We start from the raw sequence: 17,231 nt of genomic DNA on the forward strand, positions 1-17,231 counted from the left end.
CCAGAGTTGGACTCAATGATCCTTGTGGGTCCCTTCCAACTCAGGATATTCTGTGAGTTGGTTTCTTTTCCCTGCAGTTAAGTAAAAACTCCAACACCTGCTTTTCACCTTGGAGTTTGTGTTTTCTGGGTCGGCTCTTCAAGGTTTTGTAGTATTAGCAATGGCTTTGGTTTTAATTGTCAATTTTTTTAAGCCTTTGTCGTTTTGGAGTTCTTTCCTCCACAAGATGATAGCTAGAGCTGGAATCCCTGAATAAAGCACAGATGAACACAGAAACAGATTAATCTGCCTGGCTATATGCAGAAAAACCCCCTGTTCAAAGTATGTCAGGGCCAACAGCAGTTCTGTATGTGCTCATACATCTGTTCTTTAACTATGGCTGTTGTTTTATGGCCATGCACTGCTTGTTAAGCCTCCCTTTTTAAACGGGTCACAATTACAGAGGACACTGTGACTGCCAGCTGAATGTAACTGTGCTGGGCTGACAGTCAGCATATGTAATGTTTTGGCATTGTTTAATGTTCTTGTTTGCTTGTATGCTTCCAACGGGGAACAGTTGGTCTATTGTAATCAAAATGTATTGCTAACGATGTGTTCTGAATCTAAAAGGTGGCAGTATCACTGCTAACACAAAAACATTCTTTTTCTTCAGGCTTCTGAGAAGGAATGGCTTCTGATCTCTGCCAGCAAAAGTAGAGCTTTTTCAGCTGGGAAGTATAAGATGACCATTTTCATGTATTTGAAAGGAAAAATTTCCACAATACACAAATGAATCTTTTGCCCAGGTGATTTAGATGGAAGCCAGAGCCACAGAGGCTGCTGCTGGTGGTAATTCTCAAGGCTGTGTGGCTGTCTCACAAGAACTGCTATGTGAAAAGATGATTTCATGCTTACAAAGTTGTGCCGCTTGGAAATACAGATCCGTTCCCTCACATGTATCCATGAGAACAGAGAGTGAATCTGGTTTCTTGTTCTTGCTGCAAGGTAAACACATGCATGCAAGTCTGTCAGGTTTACAGCACGTTAACAAGTGGTGGTGGGGGATTTGGCGTGGCTGTACTGTGTGCTGCCTCAATTATGGTATGCATTCAGCAGGCAAGTGGCTTTAAATGCAGGTTAGGAGCTGTGGTGGAGTATTATGTGTCTGAATTAGTTCTGCTCTTGAACCTTGTGCATCTTCATACTCGTCCCCATGAAGGTGAGTGTGGTTGGGAGAAAGGAGCTTTACTGCTTCAATGAAAACCAGACTCGGCTGGTCTCAAGCTTCTGTTTTTCACTTCCAGTGCTGTTTCAGTCTTTTGGTGTTTATGTTCTGTTTTTTTGTCTTTCATTAGCAGACAGCTAATTTGTTCCCCAGCTCATGGAGCAGAGAGAGGGCTGTGCCTTTAATATAAACCAGCTGTCAGCTGTGAAATGAGTGGAAAACTTAAGAATTCGGTAAACACTGTGGAGAGAATGTACTTGCCACCGCAGTTGTATCTCAATGCCAAGCTCGACTAAAATCTAATGTGGGTGACTTCAGATTTGATTAGTGTCAGCAGCATTGCTGGGGAGCTCTGGAGAAAGTACGTTCTTAGAATTTAAACAAGGGTTAGTCCTGGAAAGGTTTTAGCACAAACTATGCCGGTGTTGCAGAAGATGCATTCAGGAAAAGTCAACACCCTTAAAACCCTAATCCCCAAAAGTCAATTGTTCAGTTCCCGAGGGTTTAATTATTCATTGTTTGCTACATACTTAAAATGACAGTAGCATCTGCCCTTTCCTTTTTAAAATGTAGCTTTCAGGTTAATCTTGCCACGCACGAGTCACACTAATGCTAATACCAGTGTACCAGAGCATTGAGAAGTAACATAGTTGCTGCTTAGGCCATGCTGTCAGCATACATTTTAAATAAATTGGTGTTTATTGCTAAGTGTTCAGCCCATTCTTGTCTCCTGGTCTGCGAAACATGTAGGTTTCATGCAACTGGAATGTAAGTTATCAAGACTGATGTTCCAAGCTCCTGCCCTTCAAAGGAGGTGCCAATGCACAGTGATTTAATCAGACAAGCTGTGTTACTACTGCATTTTAGGGTGGTCAGCTTAGAGAGTGGTTGTGAAGAGGAGAGCCCAAGCCATGGCACTGGGAAGGGATGGGGTGCTGAAGGGGGAAAAGTTGTATGTCCCACGTCCCTGTCCTGTGGGGTGTGTAAGTGCTTGTGTGAGCCTTCCCCTCCCTTGCTTCATTTGCTCTGCTTTTTGCAAACGTGTTCCATGGACAAAGGCCCATGCATTACCTGCAAGCTGCTCTGTTATTTCTGCTCATTAATGCTGTACACTGACTTGCCTTTCCCTCCCTTCACGGGCTTGTTTTTGTTTTTTCCTGCAGCGCTCTGAGTCCTGGCATAACCTTTGCTGGCATTTAGTGCTATTGACCGACTGATCAGCAGTGCTCTCCTCTTACCCTGAATGCTGATGCCACATTTCCCCCACTTGATGCACCAGGATCTTGATTCTTGCAGGTCCTACCCATGATCTTTCCCTCTTCTCCAAGCTGGAACGTGGTTACGAAGGTCTCAGTAATTGGAGCTTGATGGTCCCTTCTGAAAAACTCGATTAATTGAGATGCCCTCCTTTACTTTGCAGTTATATCTCTTGGAGAGACAGAGCTGAATTCTTGCAAATGACTGGCTAGATGGCTTCCTTCTTGCTGTTTATTGTTTTAAGTTAATGCTTAATCTTGATATTAATCAGAAGTAGGCACAGAAACAGTCTGCAAGAGTCTGGGCTGTAAGAGGGGAACGAGGTAGTGAAGTGGTGGACTATGGGGGAATTTGGGAGCCTGAAGTTTCAAACCTCACCTGTATTGTGATAGTTGGAGCAACACTGCCTGAAGCTCTTACCCCAGGCAAAAGGAGATGCTTTGTGGGAATAGATAGTTTGCAATAAAGGGGGGGAAAGGAATGTGTCTAAGGCAGAGGTTGTACAATCTCTGTAAGCTGATGCCATGGCCGAAAGAAAAGGTCCTGGAGGCTCCTCCTTTGCACAGGTGTTTCTACCACAGCTACTAAACCATGTCCACAAACTTACTTGTTTCAAAAGCTAATTTTATGTGTTTTTGCATGTATCTGTTACAATGCAGATACAGGGTCGGGTCTTTTCTATGATGAATTTCTTTTTGTGGCCACACTAACCGGGTGCCAGCTTCAGGCTGCATAGGTCTGGAAGTGAAAGGAAGGTGGGATAATCTGCATAGTTTACTCATAGAGAGCTTGTCAAATGAACTGAGGTAAATACTCTGACTGCAAGTGATGTGTGTGGGGGTGATTTTTAAAGATTATAGAAGTCCAGAAGGCCTATCTGAAAGCAGCATCAGTAGGGATTTGATGGATGTTAGATGGGGCATTTGTAATGGGAAATAAGGGGTGAGGTGCTAAAAGTGCTGGTTAGCATATAGCCAAAATATTGTGGTTCTGTTTGCTGATATGCAGCACTTCTCTGGAGCTGTGTAGGAAGCTGTCATGGTCTGTCTGTGATACTGGTATGAACAGAGAAATAAGTTAGTGCTTATGGTAGCTTTCTGCTGTGCTTTAGACATACAACATCCTAATCGGAAAAGAAAAAGTTTTTTTTCTATAATAGTAGCAAAGAAGAATTAATTTCAGTAGCCAGTGGTGTTTTTTATTGTTAGAACTGTTTGTTAGCATTTGGCAGGCAATTCAAAGTTTTATGGGTGTATTGACATCTTGTAATTTCTGGGGTTTGAGCTTTTTCCTCTGTTGGGACACCTTCACTTTCCATCACTGATGGTGGTGTTTAAAAAATAAGCTGTCACAATATTCTGAGATATCCAAAGGTAGGGCTTGCATGTTTGAAAGATTATCAAAAAACTCAGGTTGCTTTTCTTTTGTCATTTAGGGTTTTTTTTTAATGAAAACCCAGAGGCTTTTAATCTGCTGCCTTTCCCCCACCTTATTAAGCCCATTATTCCTGTTAATTTGTCTTTTAATTAAAAGAGAAGTATCAGAACATCCCAAATTTTTGCTTTTGGATACAGTCAAACTAAGTAGGCTGGTGGGCACTGTGGAGTGCTGTAGCTTTTCCTGGGCTGGATCTCTGCCGAGGGAGGCTTGGACACCTTGCTTCATCCTAGTTTTTTAAGGCCAATATTTAAGAAGGTTTGCTTAGTGCTTTATTCACCTCTCTCCCCCACTTTTCCATCGATGCAAATAGGAACATTTAGTAGCTTTAGCCAGATTTTGAGATTTGGGTAGTTTTTTCTGTCTCTGCCTAGGGGGCAAATTGTTATTCAGCTTTTGATGTATTCTGGTAGCCTCTTTTTTTCCTGTGATAAATCACTGTTCAGTGAGAAGGCAGCTAGTCTGATTTGTTGCATGAACCTGGCAAACTTTAGCCCATTCAGCTCAGCTCTGGGTCAGCAGAGGGAGTTCCTGAAGCATGGGCTGTTGCAGTTTGCCAAGTGTTTGTGGGAGGAATTTAGCAGACAGCTGTTTAAGGTAGTGTGTCTTTTCTAGGGTGAGGAGAAGGGACTGGGTGACTTCTTGGGATCTCATGTAGCCTCTTTCCTGTTCATGTATCCATGACATGACTAAAACATCCCTGATTTCAAATGCTTATTTTAAGTCAAGCGATGAACATTTTGGATGCTATAGTGATGAGAGCTGTAGGATCAGGTATAAATTTGCCTGTTGCATCTTCTGTGCTTTTGATGGCATAGAATACTATTATACCTCGTATTAATTGACTGATACTTCCAGATAACGGATCTAACAACTCTTAATGCTTGGGTTTATATGCAGAAGGACTTGTACTTGAATTATAGAAGCTGTCAAAGAACAGGTAAGTTACCCAGACTTCCCTGCCTTGTCCCAATAGCTGAAAGATCAGATTGTCTGTTGAAACATCAAAAAGCAAATCATGTCTTTCACAGACATGACATGTGTCAGTAACAATTTATTCCACTGCTGGATGCCTGAAAAATCATGAAGTCCTTTATCCTTATAAAAATGTGTTCTGCATGGCTCTGTGCAATAGAGTACCTTCATTATTTTGAATAAGTGATACTTGTGTTTTAGCCCCAGCTGTCAATCCAGCACCACGCAGCTGCTTGGAATAATCACATTTTAAGACTAGTAGTTGTTTTCTTAAGTAGTCCAGTGATTATTTAGGAAAACAAGCACCATCACTTTAAATATCCCTCCTTTCCTACTTCTTTCCCCAGCTGTGTATGTTGATCCATGATGCCATATGGTCTGGAATATCCCTTTGGTCAGTTGGGGTCAGCTGTTCCAGCTGTGTCCCCTCCCATCTTCTTGTGCACCCCCAGCCTCTTTCCTGGGGGGGTAGTGCTATACTGCAGTTTAGTTTTTGAGAGGGAGATTAGAATATTTCTTCAGAAAGAGCAAAGGTTCAAGATTTCAAGGAACTTTTTGTAAGAGATGGCGAAGGAATCTAGTGGAGCTACTTTTCTTATTTTCTAGATCTTTCCAAGAGCAAAAGTTTTCAGAATTGGTTGAAGCTAAAATTCTCTGAGAATGCAGATTACCATGTAGTTTTTGTACATGGTATTTTTAGTTGTTTTATGAAACAATTTGGGGAGGGGGGGAAGAGCAATGCCTTTACATTTGTGTCTCGTTGCCAGGATTGGGGTTTGACTTTTTGTTTTAGATGTTTGCTTAATCCCTAGAATAGCAAGATGCTTTGGGGGGATTTTATTTTTCTCTTTGTGTTGTGTTGCAGTGAACTCATCCTGTTAAAGGGATCTTAGTGCCAAAGGGAGGGATCAGTCACTCAGATGCTAAGGGTTCTGGCAGATACTGCTGTTCCCACTGGCTTTCATGGATTCAGGGAAGATCTGTTTTCAGGATTGGGTGAATTTTCTTTAATTCAACCTCCCTTTTCTCTATACAGTACCTCCATTGAAGCAGAATGAATAGTTGGCTGCAGATTTCATTGAGAATTCTGTATAGCAGTGCCTGAAATAGCCCAAAATGAGTTGTGTGGTTGCCTGTTTGCCCATGCGGGTTTGTTCACTGTGCACAGAAACCAGGAGGGTGCAAACCCCTGGACATGAGCATCTTTTCAGTTTGCATTGAGCTGCACATAAAGCAGGTTTTGCAGCAAACCTGTAGAGTAAAGAATGCATATTAATCTTGTAGTGGAAAATTACGATGTTGAGTGCTGCTGCTCAAGCTGTCCAAAAGCTGCTGGTAACAAGTCCAGATGGTGAGGAGAGACACTGCCTGTGAACTCAAATTCAGGAGCTGAGAGGCTGTCCCTGTGCATTCACACAGCTGGAAGGCTGATAGGTTTCTTCCTTTTTAGATTTTTTGACAAGGAACAAGTGAAGTAAAAGCTTAATTGGATTGGGTGGCTCAGGTAGTGGAGGAAAAAGAGATTGGATGATCCTTCAGGACCTGCAAGAAGGGGAAGCCCTGTGCAACACCACATTCCAGGCTTTCTGCAGAAAAAGATGAGTGCTCTTGAAGATCCTGCCTGGGCTAGAAACCATCTCTTGTTCAAAACAGCAAGAAAAGCTGGAAGGCTTACCTGATGTGTGGGCTGTCCTGCCCCTTGCATGGCTGCTGTATTGTTTCTTTGTGCCCCCATGTGCCTTGGGACTCTGTTGCAGTTTCCAAGTTGTAGAATAGGTTGTTTTGGGTACAGCTCTGTTTACCCCAAAAAATCACCCCAATCCTTTAAATTTCCTTTGGCCCTTAGATTTTTTTAATCTTTTGCTCATGTCTTTACCTCCTCATTGTTATGCTCTTGATTCCTGTCTGAGGGGACAAATGTACTGACTTTTTTTTAAAATATGTCTTCTGTTAGGAAACTGGGAAGATGTGTTCTTGTTATGCCATATATTTTATTTTTTCCTCTACCATCCTTAAAGTCACTTTTGCCACCCGGTGATCAGTTGATACCTTGCGTGATCGAGGTCTTGGCTTTCCACATCCTGTGCTCTGAATTCCTGCTGGGAGAACACTGCTGGTTTGCAGTTTGAAGAGCTGAGGACACAAGGGACACCAGAGTTGACAGCATTCACTGAACAGACAGAGCCTCATATTCTGGTGTCTGTGGGCATTTTGTTTCAGTGTTGGCCCAGGCAGATCACAAAGGCCACGTGGGCTGTGGGTGCATTTGTCTATAGATCCTTTTGGGACTGCAAGCACAGCCTGTGTGTGTTTCTGATAAATGTTGTCCTTGCTCTGCTGCAGCTCTGATATGGGACCTGTCGTAGTCTCTTGTTTCACCCTTGGCCTGCCCTTTCACCCTGGCAGCACAGCCGATCAGGGGATGCTAATGAAAACACTCCTGGTGTATAAATAATTCAGATAATCTGCAGGGGAAATTGTTCTAATCTGAGTCTGGATGCAGAACATGCCACAGGATTGTGGTGGTTGGACACTGTCCACGAAACCTCCCAAATTTGCTGGAGAGGAGGGGGCAGCACTCAGGAGAAGCTGTCATGAGAGGACCCCCAGCTTCTCTCCAGCCAGATACTCACGCTGTGCCCAAATGCAAAATGTGCTTGTTCTGAGTGAAGGTAGGACCTTCATCCAGTTGTAAGTTACCAGGAAAACCTTCTGTTTCTGATGTCACCCTTGCAGGAAAGACTTCCTTCTGTCAGACTTAAGGGTGTCTGGAGAGAGAATGTACTTTTTCATGTTACCTTTGGGAAACTGCACGAAGCAAAAACTACTTCAGATTTGGCCTGTGTTTGGACAGAACCCAGATGTTGGGCAAAAGCCTTTGGTAAATGAAGGGAGGAAAATGTGATGTCGGGGATTTTGTTGTATTTTGGGCTGACTTGGGGTTGGGTGTTTTGTGTTGTGTGAGATGTTTTGTTGTTTTGGGGTTTTTTTAGACATTGATTTCCTGGAACAATAAAAGCAATTTCTGATATTCTTAAATATCTTCAGTTTGCAGCTGCTTATTTTCTACATCACTTGTATTTTCCAACTAAGACCTGTTGAGTTTTCTGGTGAAAAAGTGGTGACAAGTATGTTGCTTTTGCCTGAGCACACCAAAATTTCCTTTTGCAGGGCATATATTTCCTGAAATAGCTTTTCTACCGAGCAAGAGGAGTTTAATTTAGCTAAATTGCTCACTGAAGATTTACCTGGTAATTTCATAATGCCTGCACTTCAGCACATATACTCGGTTTTATCAGGAGAAAAGCTGTCTGCTGGATAAAAGCTTGCCCTGGTTACATTGTAAGTAGACATCTCCCTGGAGATGAGGTGTAAATGTCGTGTTGCTAATTAGCATCTGACGTGGGGCATGGGAGCAAGGAAAGGGATGCCTCAGTTCAGTCTCCAAAAAGGAGAAACTGGAATCATTCCTGAGCTCCGACAGCGTTTGGACAGTGTCCTCCTCAGTGTTTTTCTGTTCCTGGTTCCAGCTTGTGGCTGGGCCATGAGAAGTGCTTTGCCACCCAGATCTCTGAAGAGCCCGAGTTTTGATGTGCTCTGGCTGTGCCTGGAGGAGTTTAGACCTGGCTCTGTTGTCTTCCTAAGCGAGTGGGGTTTTTATTCTGTAAAGTGAAATCCTGGCATATGCAAAATTATTCTGGGAGAGTTCTTTTTGGCTGCAGCAGGATCTAGGCCCCAGGCAGGAAAACTTGCTGGAAAGCCCCATCCTTCCTGGCTGCTCACCTGTACTGTGGTTTTTACTGGGAAGGTGGTGATGACAGAGTGTCTTGATTTAAGGTGTGGATGCTCCAAAATGAGGTACCTCCCCTTTTAGCTTTAACCACTCCCTTCTTGCCAATAAGGAGAGATGAATGTGAGTAGATCGAAGTGAAAAAATAACTAGACAAAATGTTTTGACAAAAAGACACACTTTTCTCATTGAAGAGAGCTAAGTTGTAGTCCAATTGCTCAGCAGTTAAATGCCAGCTACCCTTTAGTGATCTCCCTTTGTCTTCCACAAATCCATTCCAGCTAAGAAAATTGGTGGTAGGTGCTGATGTTGGGGTGGCTATGGAAAGCTGGCTTTAAGCTGAGAGTAGGGAGCAATGATCAGCTGTGATTAGCCCAAACAAAATGTTGTGTGGGGTTTTTTCCCAAAGTTGTGGGCAGAGGTGGGTCAGTCTGAGGCTTTGGTACTCACTAATGTTCTTCTAAAGCCCCTGTTTTGTACCATTTCCTCTGCTGCTGTTTCTGCTTTTCTCACTGTAGGAAACTGGGCTTGAGGTGTGGAAATGTCACTGGAAGCCTTGGTGGAGTTCTTTACCTCTTCATTGTCAAATTTGCTGTGGGAAGTATAAAAATCTGTTGAACCTTTCAACGTGGGCTTGTTGCAGCTACAGCTGGGTGACAGTGTCTTAGGAATGTATTTTCCCCCCTCTTGGAAAATGACAGTTGCTTTAGCTTGTGAAGAAAAGGGCTTTGATTTTGATAGTACATGTTTCTGAAGTGCAGAGTGTGGTTCCAGGGTGAGAGGAGGCAGACAGGCACTTGTAGGCAAGTAGTAGGGTGGTGAAGGCAGGTTTTGGACTAATAAGAGCATAGCCTATTCCCTGTGAGCACCTTAATCATGCCAAAATCTTAGCTGAGTGGGGGAGATTGGAATGTCTCCTGTTTTGCTGTGCTGGAAAACCGTTCCTGAGAGTCTTGGCTTTTGGGCTCCAAAAGCTATTGAGATTTTGAAAATTTTGGTGCATGATTAAACTCTTTCCATCCCAGTTCTGTCTGTACACTCATATTTCTTGTACAAATGTGTAAAAAAGAGGTCTTTAGGCTCTCTATTTGACAATTTCAACTATCTGACAGTGGCTAAACCCTCTTAGCACTAGTCTAGAGCAAGTTCAGTGTTGTCAGCTCCAAGAATTGCCAAATGGGAGATTAACAATTTCATGCCTTTTGGAAAAATTGTTCTCTGCTTTCAGCTGCCTGCAGTTCCCAATACTGAGAACTGTTTGCTCACTGGCGTGGAACATGATTCTTGCTCAAGACTGTCTGCTGAAAAGCAACAGAAATTGTGTCGCCTGAAGGCTTCCTATGAATTTTAGTTCTTGATTGCAGGGCTGGCTGAGAAACCTCAGTGCACATGGAATGTTAGTCAACTAAATCACTGCAAGTGTGCCTTTATGTAAACCTATGTGCATATATAGACATGCATATGAGTGTGTATTTGCTAGTTATTCTGATACAATAAAGGGAATTTTGAGATACATTGCTTAACTAGCTGCTGTGTGTTGATTTTTTTTTTTGTTTGGGTTTGGTGGTTTTGTTGGGTTTTTTTGTTGGTGGTTTGTTTGTTTGTTTGTTTTGTTAGCTTTTTGGTGTTTTTTTGTTGTTTTTTAAAAATTATTATTCCCAATTGAAATACTCGAGAAAATGGAGATAAAGTGTTGGGGCTATTGTTCCAAACTTATTCTGGATTCATAGAGAATAATGCTGCAGATTATGAAATTTATTATGTTTTATACCTTAGAATGGCTTGCTTTCTGGGGCATTGAGAGGTAAAAGGTATGAACCCTTTTAGCTGGACAAGGCAGAGTACCTGCTCCAGTCCATGCATGAGATCATGTGCAACTTTATTGGTCTCATTACATATAGTTCCTCAAAATATGTGAAAATCTAACCGAACAAAATCTGATAGCGACCTAAGTGGGAAGTACAGTGAGGCTGCTTTTTGGAGATGAACATGCGATATGAATTCTAGAGATTCTGAAATGTGTTACACAAAGTCAGCAGGAAAAAAAAGCTCTTGTTACAGAGTCTTTTTAAAATGTAATCAGTAGGGAGTTTCTCTTCCCTTTTTCTAAGCTGCCTGTCATCAGCTGGTATTTTGGTTACTTCTGCTTCTCTCAAACAACTGAGGCTACACAAACTGTTTAAAATTAGGTGTTCTTTGAAGTGTAAATGACCAGATTTTCAAAAACACCAAGCACACAGATCGTTGTGAAAATTGCTCCATAAAAATTCTGCTGTATTCAGCTCTGTTTTTCTCTATTTTTTTTTCTTTTATACAGGCGATATGGATTATGGTTTCGATTGAGGAAGTTACTACTCTGGTTGCTGGGAATGTACATAGCCATCCCATTTCTAGTAAAACTGTGCCCTGCTATCCAGGCAAAGCTGGTCTTCCTAAACTTTGGTAAGTGACTCAGTCAGGTGAGTGGGTGAGGGGACAAGGGGAAGAGTGCCTTTGTCTTCAGTTTGTTTGCCTTCACTTTCACCCTGCATGTGAACAGCTTGTGAAGGACTTGAACTTTCACAGGTTGTAAATTTCCCCAGACTGTGGTTTGGAAAGCATTCTCTGCGGCCCTGGTGGTTGTTGTAGCATGTCTTTATCGAAATAGAGTGACCAGACTGAAGCCAATTTTCAGCCAAAAGACTTTTCCTTCAGGAAAACCGTGCAATATGTCAGATGTGTTTTTCTGAAGGGTTCAACACAGTTGCATGAAGACACAGCAGGCAAGTGAAATTAAATCCAGCAACCTAAATTTGCATTTAAACCTCACTTGTGTTTTGTAATCAAGTTTTGAAAAATATCTTCCTCTGACTGTAGAAGCTAGAAGGACCAACTATGGATACATTGTTTTTATATAACTTCTCTAATTTTGATTGCATGCTTTGCATGTTCTCACACTGTGGATTGTGGTTGCTGTGAAGTGTGACCATGTGGAGGGCAGCTCTTGTGCTTTGATTGTCAGAACTGACAGCTAGGTAACCTGAATAGTGCAGGTTTCAGTGGTTTTAGTTTGCTTTTGCAGAGCTTTGTTAGGTCTCCCTGAAGTTCTGCCTCTGTTGATTCTCAAGTGACCAAAATAATTGTCCTGTAGCATATTATTGTTGCTGTGTCTGCCAGGTTTCCTCAGTATGGTCTACAACATGTTTAGAGTCAGTGCAGTCTGCACCATATTTAGAATCAGGACAGAGATTCCTAGGGAAGTTGTCCAGAAACCTGCCCTGGAGGTTGGATAGTCATGAGTACCATGGAGAGTGGGAGAAAATGGGCCAGCTTTTGAAGGAGTATTCTGCTCCAGTGGTTTTGGAAGTTCACCCCTGAACAAATACAAGGCCTTGGTAAAGTGGCAGAATATTTGGAAGAAAATTGCTGTGGCAGTTCCAAAGAGGGGGAAGTTGCTGCAATGTGTTAGGCCCTGGCTGCTCATTGTTGGACACGGCTCATTACTGGACAGCACCCTCAGGGGGAGGGGAAGGAAAGCAGAGCAGCAGGCACTGTGGCCAAGCTGCAGCTGAACCAGAGGACAACCTGTGCCAGGAGCAGTCAGCCTTGTACAGAACAAGAAATCCAAGATCAATTCAGTTTGTGTAGTGAGTGATGAAGAGGAGGCAGGACCCTCACAACCAGAGGAAGAGGCAGGGCCAGAAATAATCACCCCATCCCTACCTTCAGGTGAGCTGTGAGGTGAGTCCATGGTTACCTGGCTGCTCCAAGAAAGCCAAGCAATTAGGGTTCCTGTCCCAGGATGCAGGTATTGGGAAAAGACCAAAAACTCTCAGCCTCTGGAATTGGCTCCTGTCAAGCATGAGGGAAAGATACCTTTGCACAGATGACCTTTTAGTGCAGCAAGACAAGTGGAACACTATGGAGCAAGGTATCCAGTACCTGAGAGAATGGGCTGTGCTGGAGGTGATCTATAAGGATTCAAAGAAGGAGCAATCCCCTATAAACCCAGATGACATCCAGTGTACACAAACCATGTGCTGGAAGTTCCTGTGGAGCACGCCAGTGTCATGTGTCAGCTCATTGGCAGTGATGCTGTGGACAGGAGGAGAAAAAGAGTGAACAATTTGGTTCCCAAACTCCAGCTGTATGAAAAAAAAAATTCTTCCCTGGTACGGGCCTGCATCTCATCTGTGGAATGACTGCCCAAGGAATTAAAAAATTTAAATTAAAGTAGAAATTTAAATTAAAGAAGAAAATGCAGTTTTCTTCATTCCTTTAGTAGCAGAGTGCAGGCCACAGTTTGTCTTTACCTGGAGGGGTGTACACCTGGAATTGCCTGCCCCAGGGGTGGAAGCGCTGTCCCACCATCTGCCATGGTCCATGGACTGATCCAGGCTGCACTGGAAAAGGGTGAGGCTCAGGAACACTTGCAGTATATTGATGACATCTTCATTTGGGGCAATACAGCAGAGGAAGGTTTTGAGAAGAGGGAGAAAATAATCCAGATTGTCCTGAAGGCCAGCTTTGCTACAAAACAAAGTAAGATCAAGTGACCTACCCAGGAAATTCAGTTTTTAGAAGTAAAATGGCAAGATGGATGGCATCAGATTCCAATGGACATGGTCAACAGAATAGCAGCTATGTCCCAGTGACCAGCAAGAAGGAAACACAGACTTTCCCAGGTGCTGTGGTTTTTTGGAGGATGCATACCTTGGAGTACAGTCATACTCTAAGCCCTGTCTCGTGTGACACAGAGGAAGAATGATTTCCAAGTGGAGCCCTGAACAACAAGCAAGCCTTTGAACAGATCAAACAGGAGACTGCCCACGCAGTAGCCCTTGGACCACTCAGGACAGGACAGGATGTAAAAAATGTTCTCTGCAGCTGGGGAGAATGGTCCTTCCTGGAGTCTCTGGCAAAAGGTACCTGGAGAGAGTCGAGGGCAACCCCTGGGGCTCTGGAGTTGGGGATACAAAGGATCTGAGGCCTGGATTTCTGGGTGATGTTAAATCACCACAAGGGCACAGAGAAGTTGCATAACTTTGTCAGAGCACTGCTAGAAGTGACCTGTGTGCCAGTGCAGACCTTGGCTGCAGAGCTTGTCATCCTCTTGAGGATCCACTGCCCTCATGAGACCCAGCAGGTCCCCGGTGCTTTGTGCCATTTGTCTGGGACTCTTCCATGTGCTTATGTACAAGAGCAGGCAGGACTTAACAGGTAAAGATGTGCAGTCTGAGGGTCCACATTTGTGAGGTTGACATTGGCTGTTGTCTGCTTTGGGTTTTGTGTTTGTGTAAAACTGAATGGTTTTTTTTAGAGGGGAAGTGAAGTGAGATTTGACTGTCACCATTATCAGTGTTTCTTTGTGTGTCAGTAGCACAAAAGCTTTGGTATGTTAATTGCTATACCACTAAATCCCAAGGAGACAGACTTCCTGGTTCTGCTGCAGTGGAGCTCCATATTGTGGGAAGAGCCTGAATCCAAATCAGCTAACCCACCCCTGATGCAGCAGAGATTTGTAATTCAGACTGGACAGAGATGGTTAAATGTTTGTCAAAGGAAGCTTTGTCTGTCTCCCCCACCTTCTCTTAATTATAGCCTGCTCCCTGTGTTTTTGGTGGTTGCTTGTGTCTTCTTACCTTGCTCTCTTTGCTGTTCATGTTTTACATCACAGCTGTAACCAATTCATCCTTCTACACAAAAAGGTCTTCCCAGCACAGTGGACCAGTTTATACAACTCTCCAGTGCCTTGGTTAAGCAGTTTTGTGAGAAAATAAAGGTAAAAATTAAAATTACAACGTTTCTTTTTTTTTTTTTTTTTTTCATTTCAGTGAGGGTCCCATATTTCATTGACTTGAAAAGACCACAAGATCAAGGTTTAAACCACACCTGTAATTATTACTTGCAGCCAGAGGAGGATGTAACCATTGGAGTCTGGTAAGGAATCCAGTTCTGTGCAGTATGTGCCATGCATCTTTATCCTTCTTTTTGTTCTCAGTGTTGCCTATTCATTCTTTTTGCTGTGCATGCTCTCATTTGTGGATGTTTGTATTTTCCTCTGCCAAGTGACCGAGTTCATGTTGAAAAGTATGCAAATCTCTGGGGCTCATCTGAGCTCGGATCAGGAATGCACAAACACAGTCAGACAACCTGTGCATTCAGAGAAACATCAACATTTGGAATCATAAAGGTTACAGGTCTGCATCACTACAAAGATCCTGCCTCCAGATCAGACCAGACCCAAGGAGTTAGACGTTTTGTCATTCAACTCTGATTCATATTTTGTTTTGCAAAATACGCGTGGGGGAAGATAGGAAAACAGATCAAAGTGTTCGGAGTAGGAGGAAGAAAATTCAGTGCATAAAACATATGTAAGATTCAGAGAGTGGGTGAGAACGGAACACACAGTTTACTCTCTTAACAAAACAAGTGACAGTGTCAGAGCTCATTTGTCATTTCTTCCTCACAAAGATGATTTTCTGGTCCCAGGTAGGGACAATTCATTTTAGCTCCTTGTTACCCAGGATCGTGTCAGGTATGGAGGGAAGGGGGTGGGTGTTCCCTTAATACAGCCAGTGATGTTCAATCTGTAAGCTGTAGAATTTGGAGTTTTCAGTTGTGTATGTAACTTGGATATGTCCTTTAATGCAGTAGAGATTTTGTCTTCACAGGGTGCATAATCTTTAAATGGGATAGAGATATTACAATTACCATTAGGACAGTTCCTTTCCTTTAAGTAAATTTTAGTGACAGATACGCTTAGAAACTTAAACTTCAGTCTTTCCAGGATATGCTGACAAACAATGGTTTGATTCTTCACTTGGACAATTAAAATTCTGCCTGTTAAGCTGTTAAATAAGTTTTTATTGCAGTCTTGGTATTTGTATTTTGTTTCCCTTACAAGTGTACCATGTATCTTTACTAAAACACGACTTCCAGCTTGTGGCAATTCAGAGGCTGTCATTTGTCTTGATATTTATGGGAGATGGTCACAAAAGTTTGGAATCTTTCTTTTTAATGCCAGTGCAAGGTCTTGTGTTTGGTGTACATGTGAAATGAAGTCCTCAGCCTGCTTTGTTTGTAAGTTCGCAAAAGTCTTGGGGCAGAACAGTTGAAGAATTTTTGAGCCTCACAGTTACTGAGGCTTTTTACCTCTTCAAGACCTTGGTGTCTGCTGGCTCATGCCAGCAAGTAGACTTTTTACATTGCTTTCCCCCTGTTTGCCCTCTGAGCTTTACATCTGGGGAGGATTGGTGTGGTAGGTGCAAGCTTGTTTGCCTTTCAGGTGAAAAGGCATGTGAGTACTTAAGTTACTTCTGATGGCTGGAAGCCAGCCACCTTCTCAACAACTGAGATGGTTATGGACATGTACTTGCTTTGTGTTTGTATTCTAATTATCCGTTTTAATTGCCTACTTTCTGTTCCACCAGTGTTGAATTCTTTCTAGCAGGTCACCTAGATACATTATCTACAGAAGAACAGCTGTGAGTTAAAAATTTCTGGCTCTTGTAGATTGTAACTTTTTCAGCTAAAATGTTCCACCTTGGAGAACCTTGTGCCTGAAAACAAAACACATGATCTTCTCCTCAGTCTCTGGGCCCTTCCTTTTCCTCAGGCTGGCTGTGGAGTCAGATATGTCTCTTAATCACTGAACATTCTTTCCAAGTCCAACTGCTTTTGATTATTCTGAACATCTGCTGACCTAGTGGTGAATCTTGTTGATGGTATATAAGTATGTTAATTGAAGCAATTAAATTCCATAAAAGCTGAGGAATTGCGATTCTTTCACCAGAGCAGCAGGACGTTCAGTAATTGTGCCATTGAAGTTTGGTGCCTTGCACAGCCCTAAGTTTTGAAGGCAGTGGTGATGGAGGTGAAAACTGTAGCCACTGCCTTTTAAATTTGGCCATTTGTCAGCTAATCAGGACAGTTTTATGAAAATGTGCGTGAGGTGTGTAATCCTGAGGGAAGGAGCTGATCAGAAAATCTCGGAATTCAAGTGGCAGGCACTCCAGTGTTGAGTAGCAGCAGGACAGTGTAGATTTTCCTTCTGTACACAGGCACACGGTCCCTGCAGCCTTATGGAAGAATGCCCGAGGGAAGGACCAGCTGTGGTTTGAAGAGGCTTTGGGCTCCAGCCATCCTGTAATCCTTTACCTGCACGGGAATGCGGGAACAAGGTAAGGCACAAAACACTGATGGCTTTGTTTCAGGATGTGTTTTCCTGGCTTGTCACAGCTTCAGCATGTTAAGAAAGATGGAAAAAAACTCCTTAGGGCCTGTAGTGATAGGACAAGGGATAGTGATTTTAAACTAAAAGAGGGCCAGTTTAGATCAGATATAAAAAAGAAATTGTTTACCATGAGGGTGGTGGTCAAACACTGGAACAGGTTGCCCAAAGAGGTGGTAGTTGCCCCATCCCTGGAAACATTCAAGGTCAGGCTGGATGGGGCTCTGAGCAAACTGATCTAGTTGAAGATGTCCCTGCTTATTGCAGGGGATTTAGACTAGATGGCTTTTAAAGGGCTCTTCCACCCCAAACTATTTTATGACTAAAACCAAAATAAAATTTACTCCTTTTAAAAG

General features: G+C 42.9%; 1 protein-coding gene across 1 annotated transcript in view; it reads left to right on the forward strand.

The window, feature by feature from the left end:
• The window catches only part of ABHD12 (abhydrolase domain containing 12, lysophospholipase), a 38,737-nt gene that overhangs the window by 8,874 nt on the left and 12,632 nt on the right, over window positions 1-17,231 (forward strand). The window contains exons 2-4 of the mRNA XM_042031896.1: window positions 10,981-11,105; window positions 14,477-14,582; window positions 16,706-16,825. Of these exons, the coding sequence (XP_041887830.1) occupies window positions 10,981-11,105; window positions 14,477-14,582; window positions 16,706-16,825 (351 nt within the window). The remainder of the gene's footprint in view (window positions 1-10,980; window positions 11,106-14,476; window positions 14,583-16,705; window positions 16,826-17,231) is intronic.

The sequence above is a fragment of the Corvus kubaryi genome, unplaced genomic scaffold, assembly GCF_017639235.1.
Source record: "Corvus kubaryi isolate FWS band 111438036 unplaced genomic scaffold, C.kubaryi_AGA036_p1.0 37347, whole genome shotgun sequence".
Taxonomy (NCBI): Eukaryota; Metazoa; Chordata; class Aves; order Passeriformes; family Corvidae; genus Corvus; species Corvus kubaryi.